The sequence below is a fragment of the Tachysurus vachellii genome, chromosome 25 (assembly GCF_030014155.1).
Source record: "Tachysurus vachellii isolate PV-2020 chromosome 25, HZAU_Pvac_v1, whole genome shotgun sequence".
NCBI classification, from domain to species: Eukaryota; Metazoa; Chordata; class Actinopteri; order Siluriformes; family Bagridae; genus Tachysurus; species Tachysurus vachellii.
In genome coordinates, this window is record NC_083484.1 from 11,736,578 (window position 1) to 11,754,108 (window position 17,531).

At 39.9% G+C, this 17,531-nt stretch overlaps 1 protein-coding gene across 1 annotated transcript in view; it reads left to right on the forward strand.

Moving 5' to 3' along the window:
• mindy3 (MINDY lysine 48 deubiquitinase 3) overlaps nucleotides 1-17,531 on the forward strand; it is a 42,087-nt gene that overhangs the window by 23,421 nt on the left and 1,135 nt on the right. The window contains exons 12-15 of the mRNA XM_060861819.1: nucleotides 2,991-3,063; nucleotides 6,087-6,159; nucleotides 7,902-7,989; nucleotides 9,611-9,682. Coding sequence (XP_060717802.1) covers nucleotides 2,991-3,063; nucleotides 6,087-6,159; nucleotides 7,902-7,989; nucleotides 9,611-9,682 — 306 coding nt within the window. The remainder of the gene's footprint in view (nucleotides 1-2,990; nucleotides 3,064-6,086; nucleotides 6,160-7,901; nucleotides 7,990-9,610; nucleotides 9,683-17,531) is intronic.

Genomic DNA, 17,531 nt, shown 5'->3' on the forward strand with positions numbered 1-17,531 from the left:
CAGCAATGTAAACAGCAATAAAATGTTACGAGCATTTCTTTCCAAACAAGACAACAGTCATGTGATGCAAGTTGTTTTTTGTTTGTTAGGTTGTTTTTTTCCGTATTCAGAATTTCAAAAACGTCACGCTAATTGTGGCTTTTTTTTTTTTTTGCTCATTGGCTCCGAAAATTGTCCTGATCAAATTTTTTCTCAGTTTTTCCCTTATTAAGTAAACGTATCTTGACATAGTAGAATAGTTTCCCAGATTGTCATTTAGGAGAGTTTAAGAGCAAATAATTGATAATTGAGATGGATGTTCGCATGCTCGTTATCTGTATGTACACTACTTCATTTAGATCTTAGTTAAAAATAACAAATAACAAATCTTTTCATTACTCCATGGGCCAAGAGTTTTGCAGCTGGCCCTGGGTGTTCATTTTTATTTCATTTTCCAAGTGAGTGTAGTTGTGTGTGTGTGTGTGTGTGTGTGTGTGTGTGTGTGTGTGTGTGTATTTGGAGGACATCTTCCAGCTGGTCTGTTCTTCTCTTTTGTCTATGCTTTCACTCTGTTACCTCCTCCTCTTATCTGTCTTCTATTCTGCACCTTCTTCATCTCCTTTTCTCCTCATTTGCAATCTCCTGTGCATCAGATTTCTATTTTCTTTTTGAAACATTGGTGTCTGTCTGTGAACATTGTACAGAACCCATTCTGTGAGATTAAACAGGAAATGTTTGTGTTTTGTGTGCGAGGACATTTCAGATCACGTTATACCACAACTGTATGAGCAGCACATCCGCTCATCGCACGTGAGCGACGTCGCACGAACACGTGTAGAAACACATGAGGGCATCATGCACGAACGGTCACATACTTGCTGACTGCTTTGCTAGGAGCACGTGTACATCTGCTCGACCAAACACGTGCAGCAGCACAATGCATAGAATGATGAATTTACAGATCAAGAGCTTTTGGTTAACGTTTACATCAAACATTAGAAGGGAAACAAGTCTCAGTTCTCTCAGTGAAATAGCCATGGCATGGCTGTGAGGTTTGGGAGGTTGTTGGTGACTTCTTTGCAACCACAGTGGGCAGAAAAGCATCACAATCCATTACAACAGTAGAGGAGTATGTTAGGTCCAGTCCTGACAGTCAGAAACGGGAATCTGATGCTGTCGTGGGCTCAAGCTAATGTTTGTGAGCTCAGCTACTATGCTTAGCTAAAGCCACCAATAGGATACAATAGATACGTGAATGAATCTTGCCCATAGATCTCTTATTTCAAGCTCACGTTGAATAATGCCTTTATCTATGCAGCTCTATTTTTTTATTCAATAATCTAATTTATTAAATAAGCAGAGCATTGTTTTTTTCCCCCTCGTTTTCTTAGTGAACAAAAAAAACAATTGAAGAAACATCTTTTCAGCAGAGGAACTCCAGCAAAACTGTGTTTTCAATCCAGTCTTATAAGTTTTGATCATCTAGAACGAAGAGTTGTCCATGAACACAGGCCAAATTTGAGACTTGTGTCATTAATTAACCTTTCCACACTGCATTCTCACAAACACTGACATGCTTCCTAAACGATTAGACAGGAAGCAAAGGGTGGAGAGGAAAGCGTGTGTTTTGATACCTGATTTCCTGGGTAAGATTTGGTTTTGAGGAAAAACCATCATGGGTGTTTTTTTTTTTTTCCTTCTCCCTTCACATTTTTCCAGTTTCACTCTATTGCAAGAATGTGTTACTATGATTTGAATCCTTTTGCCCTTACAAAGATAAGTTGGAAGAATACACCGTTTACAACATGCTGCAGTTCTTTTATACACTCTTTTTGCGCCTTGTGGCCCAAGGTGCTGTAATCTGCTAAGAGAGAAAGAAGCAGAGGCATTGACATGATTAGGTTTGTGTGATTATAACCTGTTAATCCTCATATTCAGTATGTTTATTAAACTGATTCTATTATATTATACTGTATTTCAAGAGCTGACCATCTTTATGCATTTTGTTTAGGACATGCACATTGGAGTACAACATTTCTTACACCAAAAGTGTCCAATCAACATATAATTCTGAGGGGAAAAAAAGGGATTATATTGATCACATTTTGACTTTTAACATTCGGCGCTGAAATCATGGAAGCTTGATTGTTAGCAGTTCATGAGTTCCGGATGATTATACTGTTTGTCATTTTTTTAAAATGGTAAATATGGTAAATGCAAGTGGAGTGAAATCGACATTCCAGAAATCTAGATATGATTATTTATGATGTTGTGTTTACTTTAAAGCTTTTACTCAGCACTTTTTTTACTGCAGCATTCTGTGTAGTACATCAGAATAAAAAAGACTTTAAATTATCATGTTACTCGTGCCCTTCATCAGCGCTAAAATCAAATGAAATTAGTGACGTCCTCATTATGCGAGACACGTCCTGTCGGTCTAAGATTCTAGTCCATTCTGGTCAGTATTCTTGTACATTATAAATGTTCAGAAGTTCAAGTCGTGCTCTTGTTCAAGTCTTTGACCCGCAGACCACATGAAAGTTTTTCACTCTGAGTGATTTGTCACTGCTCGCTGTCTAAAGCCGGCGTGTTGCCGCAGTTAAGATGTTAAAAGGGCTCCGTTCCAAATCAGTGATAAGACAGTGTCCTCTCTGACTCCGTGAACAGCTGTAGTGTTTTAAACGCAGTTAGTTCATAATCCAGAATTAGTCATTAGAGACTTATTCCAGAAATGCTGAATAAACATCTCATAGAAAACCCACATGTCTGAAGTCCACATTATAAATATCCCTCTGTAAGTTGTTAATAATACAAAGTGCAATAATATAATATAAACCTTGTAGCCTGAGCTGTTGTAATAGAAAATTAAAAACATATTCGTTATTAATCATGATAAGGACCAGTCTAACATGGCTCAATGGATTAATACACTCATCATCCTATAGTTTTCAGAAATCTTTAATGAGCCTCCTTCTCTCTCTTTTTTTTTTTTCTTCTTTCTGTCTCTAAAGGAGATGTCTCTGGTGGCCCCTGAGTCTCCGTCAGAACAGGCCAGAAGAATCTTTCAGACCTTCGATCCAGAAGGTAAAACGTTCTCAAAGGAACCTTTCTCATTTGGTGTTTAAGAAAGAACACCAAGTTTATCACATTCCCCAAAGATCAGTTGGAGAAAACACAATGAAAGAGGGAGAGCAAACGAAAGAGACAAGTAAAGATACTGTAGATGTAGAGAGTGAAGATTCTCTAACAGCACGAAGAACGCTCTAGATAGGGGGTTTATTTTTATCTCCCTGCCTGTCAGAGCCATGGAGGAAGACTAACATTCAGTCTGTTTATTTTCTCGTTCCAAGGAGAATAGACACCCAGAGGACAAAAGAGAGCTCGAGTGTGTTGATAGAAATTTGTGAATTTGAATTGTCTTTTTGTTTCTGCCTTATGGTTGGAAGGCAATTTACAAAGATCCCACTGAGTATCTCATCCATGAAAAACCAACTGACCATGTTTTACACAGTCCAACACCATTTCCATTTTTATACGTTTAAACGCTTTTATTATTATTATTATTATTATTATTATTATTATTATTATTATTATTAGTTGAGCAACTAAAAAAAATTCAGAAACGGTACCAATCTTTAGAGTGAACATAAATAACAGCTGGATGCAGGTCAGAGAGCATTATTTTAATAAATAATACCAGTAGATTGTAATAAGTTCATGTTTGTTAATTAATATAACTGGTAAACTAATAATAATTAACCGTGGTCAGTAAATGATCCACGCAGCTGATGTGTGTAATTTAATGCAGACTATTTTCATCACCTGTCTTTTGTGTATTGCAGATATCTGTTTCTGTCATTAAGAATTTCTGTAGTTGTCCTTTATTTATTGCTCACTGTGTGGAAGCCTCGATACAGAAGCTTCCTGAGGGATCAGCAAGTATACAGAGGAGCCGAATACAGGAGAAATATGTTAAGAGACGTATGGGGAACTTTAGCCTACCTATAAAGCCTCGCATCTGGCTTTTTAAACATGCATCCACCAGGACATCCAAAGTTAGGAAGACATAACGGTAAAGGCGACATAGCAAACTATTTTAGACCCAAACTGTCTGTGCACTCAGATTAGTCACAAAAATGGAATGGCAATTCATTAATGGCTTTTCCCCAATGACTGGATTCAATTAGAGCATTATTTCTCACAAACTAAACAGCGCGTTTGTCTGTCTTTTGATCAAAACAATATGCGCCGTGCGTTTCCGTTGCATCCCATATGATCCTGTTCATAGACGTCAAACAAAAGACATGACGAATGAAAGCTCACAAACATGCAAGCGGAACATTTTTTAAAAGTTCATGTATGCCACAGGCGGCTTTCTAACATTCAAGTGTCTGAATATTTTCATGCACAGAAGTCAGGACTCGGTCATGGTGATGCTTGTGGGATCAAGGATGATTCTTTGTACATCCATAATTGGGCAAAACTATCAAGTGTTGTATAGTTCTCAATGTTTTGGCCTTTGAATAGAAATGACTGCTGTGCTTACTTTGTATAATGTCAATGTAAAAATGTCGACTTGAAAATGTTATTTTGTAGATATTAGCATTTTAAAAGGTTCTTAAAACCGATATTAAGGAACGGTGTATGTAGCATTCACCTTTAGTTAAAGGTCTAGTGGTTAAACATGCCTTTAATATTAGCACGTTATATTTACTATACCAGTGTAAATAGGCACAGAAATAAATGTGAGAGTTTTGGCTCTTAAAACAGAGGCACTGCAATGAACCCCATCAGAACAATGAATAAACATTACCACCGTTTCTCATGAACGCACATACTAATGTTCTGGATAGAGGTATTGAGTTGTCTGTGAAATCATTATAGATAATACAATATAATGGAATGTTCCTTATTCATTCATTCATTCATTCATTTTCTACCGCTTATCCGAACTACCTCGGGTCACGGGGAGCCTGTGCCTATCTCAGGCGTCATCGGGCATCAAGGCAGGATACACCCTGGACGGAGTGCCAACCCATCACAGGGCACACACACACACTCTCATTCACTCACGCAATCACACACTAGGGACAATTTTCCAGAGATGCCAATCAACCTACCATGCATGTCTTTGGACCGGGGGAGGAAACCGGAGTACCCGGAGGAAACCCCCGAGGCACGGGGAGAACATGCAAACTCCACACACACAAGGTGGAGGCGGGAATCGAACCCCCAACCCTGGAGGTGTGAGGCGAACGTGCTAACCACTAAGCCACCGTGCCCCCTCGGAATGTTCCTTATTATTTATTATAAATGTTTTTTCTGTATCACGTAGCTTTTTTGCTCCATTGCCTCGTAGTACGTGTGGAACCCACGGCTTCAAGGCTTTGTGACAAAAACAATGCATTTCTTTCAGAACAGAACAATAGTTTTTCATTCATCATGTATAGTGTTGAGCTTGAATGTGATGGAGAGTTTGATAAGTAGTGAGAGAGAGATACTGTGCTGTACTGGACCAGGTTTAACTCTTTCATTAACAGAGTCATTAACAAGTTAGAGTATCTAGTTTTCTTTGTTTGTTTTGTAGTAGCCTCGGAAAACCTTTATTCAAAATTCACGACTAGTAAAAGAAATAAACTAGAACTACAACCTCAAAATCTCAGTAAATTTTGTGATACAAGCCCATATTGCCGTTTGCCCTCACCATGTTTTAAATATTTGTATATTTAAATTAAATGCTTACACCGTCATTTCAACGATTTGCTTTTTCTGCAGTTTTTCCCAGTAGCAACACTCATAGTTTAATGTTCAAGCACAATTATTATGCGCATACAGTAGAACTGATGGAGAACACGGAATAATGCAAGTAAAAGGAACAGATGGCAGACGGGAGAGAGATAAATAGACTAACGGAGATATAATGATTGCTAAGACGAGCTGCTATTAAGCATAAATCCTGTCTTACGGTTGGCTTGTTTTTGTGCGTCATCTCACGTTACATGGCTTCAGAGGAATATTCCGGGTTTTCTTTATACCTCATCTCCCCCCCCCCCTTCCCAAACATTAGGACTAACCATATGTTTCGTCTTATCTAATTTTCTCTTTAGATAACGGTTTCATTCCTGACACACTGCTCGAAGACGTTATGAAGGCTTTGGATCTGGTCTCGGAGCCTGAGTAGTAAGTTTGTGCATGGGTGATTGTAATATTTTCAGTGATAACAGTAGTCGGATGTTGTGTGTGTGTGTGTGTGTGTGTGTGTGTACAAGAAGAAGCACCTGCAGTCGCTCCTCAAGTCACCCGCTGACTGTACTTTTTGGTTCACATGGGTCAGTCTGCTGGAAGAGAAGAAAAGGAAAAAAAGAGAGGGGGGAAAAGTGGAAAGTAATCTCCCTCTTTCATCTCAGCTCTGTTAAAGTGATCTAGAAGGTCCACTACATCCAGACTCAGAGCCTTAGAGCTTCAGAGTAAACCTTCACTGTAAACACACACTACAGACCGAACCAGTGGACCGTTTAAAACTCTCACCTCATAAACAGCTCATTTCTTGCATTAACTTTAGTAAGCAAGATGCTGTGGAGTGCTTGTGAGCCAAGAGATCTTGTCACAGATTATGTGGTTCTATATAGATATATGCTTTAAGACAATTTATGTCATTGTGTACATGCAAGAGCTTTGCCATGTGCATAAACATACGAGAGGGATTTGGATTGGACGTAACGTCAAATTCAGTCCTGTTCAGGTCAGGATCGGATCAGCGCGTCCTTATACAATACTGTATATTACTTTAGAACTAGGAAACATTAGATTGCATCCTAACAAGTACTGTTGGCATCACTGATTATTTTCCTACACAACAATACATGTGAATTTTCCAGTGATTCCAATTTTTAATTCATTAAGGAATAACAATGCTTTCTAAACAATTATAACGCCACTTAATGTTGTGGAGCAGATGGAAGTTAGCAAGTTAGTTCCTGTTATCACATGCCTTATATACACCAATTATACAGAAGTTAGGTTAACAGTAAGGTTAATATGAGTACTGTAAATTTTTTTCGAGATATCTTGGATATTGTAATATGCTTTTATACATTTAAGATATTTTTTATTTTTAAAAAGATTGACATTAAATACAGTATACATGATGCAGAATTTAATTTATTTTGATCACGTAATTTACATTTACTGAGAAACTGGAAAACAGAGTCCTCTGTCTTGAAGATTCTCCTGTGACACAAAACCTACTGACGGTCCCAAGAAGCTGGCACAGACTCCTTCTGCTCCTCGCAGAAAACCAATTCATCCACCTGTTAATGATTATTCATTTTTCATATCGGGAAACCTTTTCTAATCCCTTTATTATTAGCCTTATATTATGTACATTTTCTTTCATACAGTAGCGACGGTACTGTAGAATGAATAAATATATTAGATGAGTGCATTAATATTAACTTTGTAGTCAGGAAGAGAAATCAATCAACACTTTCTGACCAATCAGAGTTGAGAATTGCACAACACATATAATCTAAGTTAGCGTGACATCTGTGTTGTTCCGTGATTACTTAGGCGTGTGTGTGTGTGTGTGTGTGGTTACAGATCATGCTTCCTTAAAAAGAAGTCTGTTCATTTCAGAAATCGGTGTAGTTGTTTTGAAGTAAAGGCCAGATTCCAGACATTACTCATGCCTATATATAACTTGTAAACCTTCTATTCCTGGATATTATAACTCATCATTACAGCCAAGTATTTCAACACTTACATACTTTTTAGTCACTTGTAAAATAAATAAATAAATAAATAAAATGTATATCTGTTCGTACATTTTAGTACCAGACATACTGGATGTATGAATAAAGAATAAATCTTTTCCTGTCCATCGCACTTAGACGTACAACGCCTCATTCTTCTTTTAAACACAGTGTCAATCTGATGAAGAGTAAGCTGGATCCTGAAGGACTAGGAATTGTTCTGTTGGGTCCGTTCCTGCTCGAATTCTTCCCCGATCAGGTAACACATAATATTATTTATTGTATTGTGCCAAATCACTCACACGTGCTCTTGTATTTTAGTGAAACTTCAAAGCTACTGATTAGTAGATAAAAATCCTAATACAGACAGTCAGCCGCTGTTTGTGCAGCTCAGCTCAGTACTTGGAAGTTATGCCTTATTTATATGCTGGTTCATATTTTCCAGACTGTAAATCTTTTGTTTGTTTACACTCACTCAAATGTTCTGAATTGTGCATTTTGTTGCGCATGTTTCTTTTACAGCTCGTGTATTGGTGGTTATTGTGATCATCCAATATTGGCCCTCGCAATCAGTCCTTCAAGGATTTTGCTCAGCGTTTTAAAAAAAAATAAAAAATTGTACGACGTGTGAAAATCTGCATTCGTTTTAAAAATTGAAACCTCCTCTGAATATTACATAGTTTGCCTGCTTTTTAATCCATTTTTGTCACCCAATCCTATAGGGACTGTTGTAATAGCAGTATTTGTAATTAAAAATTAGTATTCAGAATTGTATAAATAATTGTATAGAATAATAAGAGTTACATCTTATATTCACTTCAGAAAAATAAAAGAAACTCTAACTTTGTGAACTGAAGTTTGCTTTAAAAGCTAAAACATGTCTACAGCTAAATGTCAGTTTAAGGAAACGCATGTTTTATCGTTTACGCTGTTAGGACGGAGCCGTCTCGACCACCGACATGCGCTAAGGTTTTTGTGGTAAAATTCTGGTTTATCTCTCGCTGCTAGGATTTTTATGTTAGCAATGTTGGCAGCTCGGGTGCTGTAATATAACTTGTCCTTAATGCATCCCTTTTTTTTGTTTTTTGTTTTTTTTTTTTTAGCCTGTCTGTTGAATATCGAAGAGCGAAGGACAGAAGAGAGAATGACACTTATAGTTGGCACACAGTTGCAGTTTCTCTGGGTGGATGTTAAATAGATTAGGAGTTTTTAGCTACATATTAGCAAAAAAAGCCTCCATTTACTGTCGAATTAAACATTCAAACCTCATTTCTCGCACACGTACATGCTGTAGCCGTGCCAGCGGGACACAGCAGTACACGGCTGGACTGAGTGAATCGGCTCCTTATACGAGTGAGTGTTTGGGTATCAGTGAGGCATGGAGCTGGCCTCACAGGATTTTTTTTTTTTTTTGGCTCAGTAGAGCATTTACTGCTATTTGGTAACCACAGGTTCTGTGATCCTTTGATCTGACCATTGTGCTTTATGTCCAGCTTTTCATGTTGCATGAGTGGTATGATTTCGGTCACATTGATTAGTTTGTGCTGGACAGAGATCATTGGGCTTTTTTCTTTTCTTTCCCAGAATGGAAAAGCAATTATTGCTGTTCTGTTCAACAACACTGTGGAGCGAGGCTGAGACTGTCAGTCTGAATGATGCATTTATTTTATGCTGCTCAGTCCCAAAATTAGAAGTCAACATTTTTGTTATATGGACTTGTTTTACCCACTCATATACACCTGATTTGAATTACGAAAGACTTGATCAATCAGATCTGTTAATCTGTGGAGAGACCGGGACGGGGAACGGCCACATGTGGTTATCTTTAAGGTGGTCTTCCACTCGCGCACACTCACTCATGTATCCTCTTGCCGTTGCAGGACTCAGGGATTCCAGACTCATTTCCTGTGTACCACTATAACGGCCTGAAGCAGTCCAACCACAATGAGAAGGTAACACGCACACACAACCTCTCCTATATCATGCCCATGCACATTATACACACACCAGTGCACATTATCACCAGTGTGCTTGATCCTGTCCGACTCCCTTCACCACATTGAGTAGGGTTTAAATGTGATTATTGAAGCGATGTTTGTGCATCTACCTCAAACCCATTTCAGCAGCCCACTTACCCCTCTACTTGTCTCCTTAAGGTCAGTCAGCTGTTTCTAGCTTCAAAGGTCTGCTGCCTTTGAAGCCACTCCCTGAAGACGTATTCATTATCAAATGACGTTTAAATAACGCACGAGCACTGAAGGATCCTTAGCTTGATCTTACCCTTTATTTGCCCTTTTCAGCAGATTAGGAACCTGCACGTGGTCAGATGGTGTGAGCGGAACATTTGTAGTCTTATATAACAAGCAGTGTCGAGATGGAGTGGCAGAACACAATTGCATGAGATCAGTGTGGCTTTTATCATGGACAGTCTAAACATCATTGTCGAAATTCGTATCCGTGGTCAGCGAACAGGCAGACAGCGTTTAACAAAGGCATATCCATATTTATAGTCGAGGCACTGGAACAGATCAAAAACCAGGAAAAGACCAGAAAACCTGAAATGCAAGATAAACACTGCTCAGCACTTAATCGACAGAAAAACAAATGCTTTCACAATGAGATCTGAAGGTAGCTTAAAACAGGTGAATTCAATATTGATGCACAATAACAGTAAACCAATGAGGGGGAAAGACAGAGGTGAAGAAATGACTAGAGTCTAAACAAAACACACAAACACATAAAATCAAAGCAAAAGACACACAAGTGCATTCCCATGTAGCAATAGATGTTCTTAGGCGAAACACATGCTAAAAGGGTATTACGTGACAATACAGTCACAAGACACAGATATTGCCAGTCTTTTAGTCACACTGCTGACCATCTTGTGATGAGCAAAATAAAAAAGGACAACTGTGAGTGTGGTGGATTGCACAGATGAACATCACGCCTTCTGAATTAACTACATCTTTAAGTCAGCCATCATGGAGCATTTTATTTAGCTGGTCACTGCTAAGAGTTTATGTCGTTTAAATGTCAAGTGGCTTTAATATAGAGTGTGACAAGGGGTTCAAACTGAATGCACAGGGCAGTATCATATTATATAATACAGGGTGATTAAGATTTAGTGCAAGCTGCTATTAATGCACCTTGTGTCGTGTGTGTAGACTCGGTGCTCAGTGCTCGCTGAACCGAACTGTTTTGGCGTGTATCAGCATGCTTACTTCACTGCTCCATGCTCTCAAATAATTTTCTGTATAGGCACTGAGCATTTGCTGCATGATCAAGGATCAAGAAATGAAGATAGTTTGTGTTAATCGAGTATTTTTGTATTCTCGGTTCTAAGTAATTTGAGCTAAATGATAAGTTAGAGCTAAATTGGTAGCATACTAACTAGTAGAATAAGCTACTTCTTTGTAGAGCCTGTAATTGAGTTTTACCAATCAACTTCAAAACACTGTAAAGAGACAGAGACTCTGTGGGCTGGGATTCTGATCTCTTTCACTGTGACCAGTAGCTAAGTCTTTCCCCCTGACCCTGCACAGAGGGCTGTTTTCCATTTTCCACATAGTTACCTACAAAGAGTCTGATGGCCTGATGGCATTAACACACACAATCCCAAGAGTGGGAGGCGCACACACACACACACGCACACCACTGGCCTCGTAAATCTGTGTGTGTGTGTGTGTGTGTGTGTGTGTGTGTGTGTGTGTGTGTGTGTGTGTGTGTGTGTGTGTGTGTGTGTGTGTGTGTGTGTGTGTGTGTGTGTGTGTGTGTGTGTGTGTGTGTGTGTGTGTGTGTGTGTGTGCGTGCGCGTGCGCGTGCGTGCGCGTGCGCGCGTGCGTGTGTGTGTGTGACCAAGCAACCTTTGACTTCTTGAAGTATGATTGAAGGCTGCCCATTTTTATTCCAGTTTAATGCTTGTCAGACGTGTGTGTGTGGAAATGTATGTAGCCACACATACACACTGGGACTTTCTTTTCTGTGGCAAGTGCATTAGAAGCAGTGATCTATCTTTTTCTCCATAGATTTTAATGTGAAATTCTCCTCTTGAAAGCAGTCACTGTTTTACCGGTTGCTAAGGGGACCACGCTAAAAGAACAACTAGAACATGGATCACTTTTCTGGAGAAGCCATTTAAGAGAGAGTGGGGCCTCATTTGTGTCCATTTGGTCTGTCTGTGTATCCTGTGTGTATCTTTGGCTTTTTGTGTACTTGTGCTACAAACATTTGCTTGGATTGTAATCTTCCATCTATTGAACTAATTTAATAGAACGTTGGAGAAGCAGGAAAATAGTTTTACACTTCATCTGTAGCACTTCATTAAATAATATTCTATTTATTGCGGTTTAATAACCATGGAGAAACTACAATGAGAATAGATTTCGCAGTTAGTTACTATGTGAGACTCTTCTGTCAACTTTGAAACACTGAATAACACGCACGTCCGAGCACCCGAGTGGTTGTGGAGCCATTGTGTGTGCTCTTTCTCCTCTGTCAATAACAAGGCAAGAGCGCAGGTAGAGCTTTCCTCTGAGTGTGATGTCCTTCTTTATAAAGTTCCTTACATCAATGTTTCTCATCCCTTTTGTGTTAGGCTGCAGTTCCTCAAAAATGAAGGCTGGATTATGTAAACCCCTCTCTCTGCATACATCATCTAGCAACTGCTCGTTCTTGGACCATGGGACACAAATGTGTATTCCCCTTCTGTTATAAGCATGTTTTGTTTGCTTAGGGGATTATCACACCGGCATTTTAGTCTGGGGGAAAAAAAAAGACGGTTTGCATGAACCCTAAGCCTGAGACTACCTGTTGGAGGTGGTAGCCTGCACATGTGTTTTAGCTGATGGTGACATCATATTAGACATCAGTACAGGTACGGAGCCTTACTGCACATAATAGCACCAAAATAATATGTAAGATGAAGACAAATGCAGGCTCAGACAGGTACAGAAATAGAGATATGCCGATATCTCTGACTCCCAAACACGTGACACACACCAGCAACAGCTATGTCTAACACATTTGTATAAGATTACATATAAATTAGTTACACTGAGGTCAAAGCTGACTAAATCTTTGGACACGAGCGTAAGAAAACAAGTCAGCCTTATCTTTCAGGAAGCATGAGCTTTAATTTGTTATGGCTTGTAAGAATAATCTTGAGCACTTTAGACACTATCCTAAATAAAGTCGAGAGAATGTTCTGATGTCATTCATAAACCTTCCTGTTTTTCCATCCGGCTGCAACTTGATTCTTACATTTTTAAATCCTTATAGCAGGTGGTTACACTTTCTGTCCAAGACAGAGTTTACTTTCCCCACCTTGTATTGTTCCACCTTACGGCAAGCTGAAGAACCTCTGTGTCTGACTTACTGGCTTTCACTTACACTGAAAGCACCGTCTTACTTAGGCTGAAAGTACTGACTTTTACTTGTGCTGAAAGTATTGACCTTTACTTACACTGAAAGCACCGTCTTACTTACGCTGAAAGTACTGGCTTTTACTTGTGCTGAAAGTACTGAATTTACAAACAGTTGAAACTGATTTCAGAGCAGTGCACTGAGAGCAATCCATTTCATTCATTCATCTTCTACCGCTTATCCGAACTACCTCGGGTCACAGGGAGCCTGTGCCTATCTCAGGCGTCATCGGGCATCAAGGCAGGATACACCCTGGACGGAGTGCCAACCCATCGCAGGGCACACACGCACACTCTCATTCACTCACGCACTCACACACTAGGGACAATTTTCCAGAGATGCCAATCAACCTACCATGCATGTCTTTGGACCGGCGGAGGAAACCGGAGTACCCGGAGGAAACCCCCGAGGCACAGGGAGAACATGCAAACTCCACACACACAAGGTGGAGGCGGGAATAGAACCCCCAACCCTGGAGGTGTGAGGCGAACGTGCTAACCACTAAGCCACCGTGCCCCCCCAATCCATTTCATATAAACCTATAAATGATTGTTCATCCAAAATATCTTTTCGAGTTTATATGTTGATTTCGGGTTTTGCACCTCATACCTTTACCCCAGGCGTTCACAGAAGATCAAAGAAAATGGTGGCATAGAAGATTCTCTACAAGTGACATTTCACTGCACTGATGCAGTGTATCCTTGTTTTACCTACTAAGCACCAAACAGAGCATGTTTTTCCCTCAGTATGTTCGTAATTATATTCTTAGCAGAGCGTGTTAGCTGTACTGAGAAATTACCCGGGTCAAAATGCAACCAAACTGAAATTGTTCCCAGTTGAGTGTGATGTAGACGAGTCCTTGATGGACCGTGAGTGTGTTTTGAGAGGATTTAAGTACACAAATGAAGATGATGATCAGACCTCAGATCGGAGTCTTCACGGGTCACTGAACCTCTCTTCTCACCGACGTCGGCATTCACCATTCGCCACCATTCAGTTCCAGCTAGCCTTGACCCTGACATGAAACAATCCACACCCAGTCGCCATGACACAGCGTTGTTACACGTGCATACGGGCCGTGTGATGTTGTACGTAAGGTATTTCAAGCATGTGCACTCACTAATGCATACAAAATATCCTCATATGTTTTTAATACAATCAGCGTAAATCACACACCTTAGTAATGGTTTTCAGTTATGAAGGACCAGTTAATCAAACACACACATACATACATACACACACACACAGGCAGCACTGCACACATGGTCACCATGGCAAAGTGTAGGTTAGGTTCCACACTGGCAATGAGAGGCCCTCCATATGGAAGCCATCGAGGACCTAAGGTCTCATGATGTCATTGCAGGAGGCCAGGGCTCTAATGAGAGGCAGACACACAGACTGACGCTCAAACACTGACCCAAAAATTAAACACTATCTTCCGACCGTGGCCTTCCTCTTCCTGCTCATGGCAATCTGCTGGTCATCACTGTGTGTTCTTCCAAACATGAGCGCTTATTAGATGAATGTATACAGATATGAGCTTGCCATGTGTCTTGACCCTCTGGAGACTTCTTACTCACTCACTGGCACTCGACCCGATTATTTCAGTAAGCTTTCCTGGCATGACCAAATGAGGTTTGTGTATTATCAAACCGGCTGGTTCTTAGACTTGTTCTAAATTTAAATTTCACCCTGCATGACTGACTTGACATCTAAAGCAATGTTTGGGTTGCCAAAGCTTTTATTATGTACAACTTTGTGAATATTAAGTAAGACTTTCCAGGTTGGGTCATGTCTAGGTGGTTAAAAAAAGAAATCAGATTTATTATTATTATTATTATTATTAGGGTTCAAGCGCGAAGAACTGGAAACCTATTGTTTTTGTTAGGATTTTTATTATTATTAATAGGGTTCAAGCGCGAAGCGCTGGAACACTATTGTATTTGCTCAGATTTTTATTATTATTATTATTCCACCCTAGAAACGATCGTGCAGCCCAAACCGTAAGGCCTAGAGAGCTCAAACTTGGTCAGATGGTAGTACTGGTCACAGTTACTCAGGGCCAAGGTCTCAGCGAAATCGGCCAATCTGGGGCACTTCAGCGCCCCAAAACGCGTTTGTGCCCATAACTCCTAAACCGTATGTCCAAATCTCAAGTGCTTTATATCATTTGATAGGTCTCCACATAGTGAACAACTTTGCTTCTTGGACCAATGCTGTCAATCAAATTGTTCATTAATTATTCTTGATCAGGTGAAAAACCTACTTTTGCGAACTAGTCCTAGGTTTTTCGCCTGATCGAGACCAATCCAGTGCAATAATATTCTCTGGAGTCTCAATGTCAATAATTATGGGAAAAAAGTTGAAATTTTGATTCAGGGTCCTTAAGGGGCCCCAAAACGTTCGGACTGTGAGGAGCCAGTTTTACTAAAATGTCAAGAACTAAATGAGCTATCAACACCAAACTTGGGACACATGTGAAAGAGGTCAAACTGAGGTCACAGTTCAAAAACCGCGGCGATTGGCCACTTGGTGGTGCTATGACGGAAAAATCACTAAAAACAGCCATTTTTTTAAAAAAAAAAGCCCTCTAGCGCCACCAACAGTCCAAAAACCCAATTTTGTGCTGACTCGTAAGGCAAAGATTCTGATTCTCAGAATCAGAATCTTAAGAATTCAATTCTTTGCTGACACGTAATCTTTGCCTTTTGTGTTTTTGAACTGTGACCTCAGTTTGACCTCTTTCACATGTGTCCCAAGTTTGGTGTTGATAGCTCATTTAGTTCTTGAGTTATTGACATTTTAGTAAAACTGGCTCCTCACAGTCCGAACGTTTCTGAATCAAAATTTTTACTTTTTTTCCAGTTTTTTTTTTCCAGTTTCCAGTCCTTTTTTTTGACATTGAGATTCCAGAGAATATTACTGCACTGAATTGGTCTCGACTGGATTGGGATCTTTTCAGATCCCTACCATTGGACATCTCCTGTCAATCTTCATTATCCTGTGTGACATCACAGTCCGAACACAGTTCTAGAATCAGTGCTCTCAGTGTTCTAGAATTAGTGCTCTCCTCCAAGCACATTCAGCTTCAATTAGAGGGCTTTATTGTTGTTCATTCGGTTTTAGTATGTCAGACTGTATGTCAGACTTGTCGGTCACTTTGTGTACGTGACTTGTGGGTCACTTTGTGTATGTGACTTGTGGGTCACTTTGTGTATGTGACTTGTCGGTCACTTTGTGTATGTGACTTGTCGGTCACTTTGTGTATGTGACTTGCCGGTCACTTTGTGTATGTGACTTGTCGGTCACTTTGTGTATGTGACTTGCCGGTCACTCGTTCTGCATCTGGATGCTTGTGTTTCTTCGCTTTATGGATATGACTTTGTTTATTTTAGGGAAAACTGGACAGGTGAGTACTTCACATGACATATATTGTCAGACTGTTCATGTATACCAATTGCTTAGTTATTCTGTGTACGTGACTTGCGGGTCACTTTGTGTACGTTACTTGCGGGTCACTTTGTGTACGTGACTTGAGGGTCACTTTGTGTACGTGACTTGAGGGTCACTTTGTGTACGTGACTTGTCGGTCACTTTGTGTACGTGACTTGTCGGTCACTTTGTGTATGTGACTTGTCGGTCACTTTGTGTATGTGACTTGTCGGTCACTTTGTGTATGTGACTTGTCGGTCACTTTGTGTATGTGACTTGTCGGTCACTTTGTGTACGTGACTTGTCGGTCACTTTGTGTATGTGACTTGCCGGTCACTTTGTGTACGTGACTTGCCGGTCACTTTGTGTACGTGACTTGCCGGTCACTTTGTGTATGTGACTTGTCGGTCACTTTGTGTATGTGACTTGTCGGTCACTTTGTGTATGTGACTTGTCGGTCACTTTGTGTACGTGACTTGTCGGTCACTTTGTGTACGTGACTTGTCGGTCACTTTGTGTACGTGACTTGTCGGTCACTTTGTGTATGTGACTTGTCGGTCACTTTGTGTATGTGACTTGTGGGTCACTCGTTCTGCATCTGGATGCTTGTGTTTCTTCGCTTTATGGATATGACTTTGTTTATTTTAGGGAAAACTGGACAGGTGAGTACTTCACATGACATATATTGTGCAACACGTTGGTAAGCTTTTCTGTATTAGAGACACTAGGTTAGGAGCGGGTGCCACCCTCTGTAACTTGCGGGTCACTTTGTGTATGTGAAAATCCCTTAAGGCCTTAAACTCCCTAAAGGCCTTAAACGCTTGAACCCGGGAAATGCTGCTTGCAGCGTTAATTATTATTATTATTGTTAAAAATATAAAAACATTTACATAAACATTGATTGTATCGAGTCACTTATGTTAATGTTTGTACTTCTTTATATTTGTG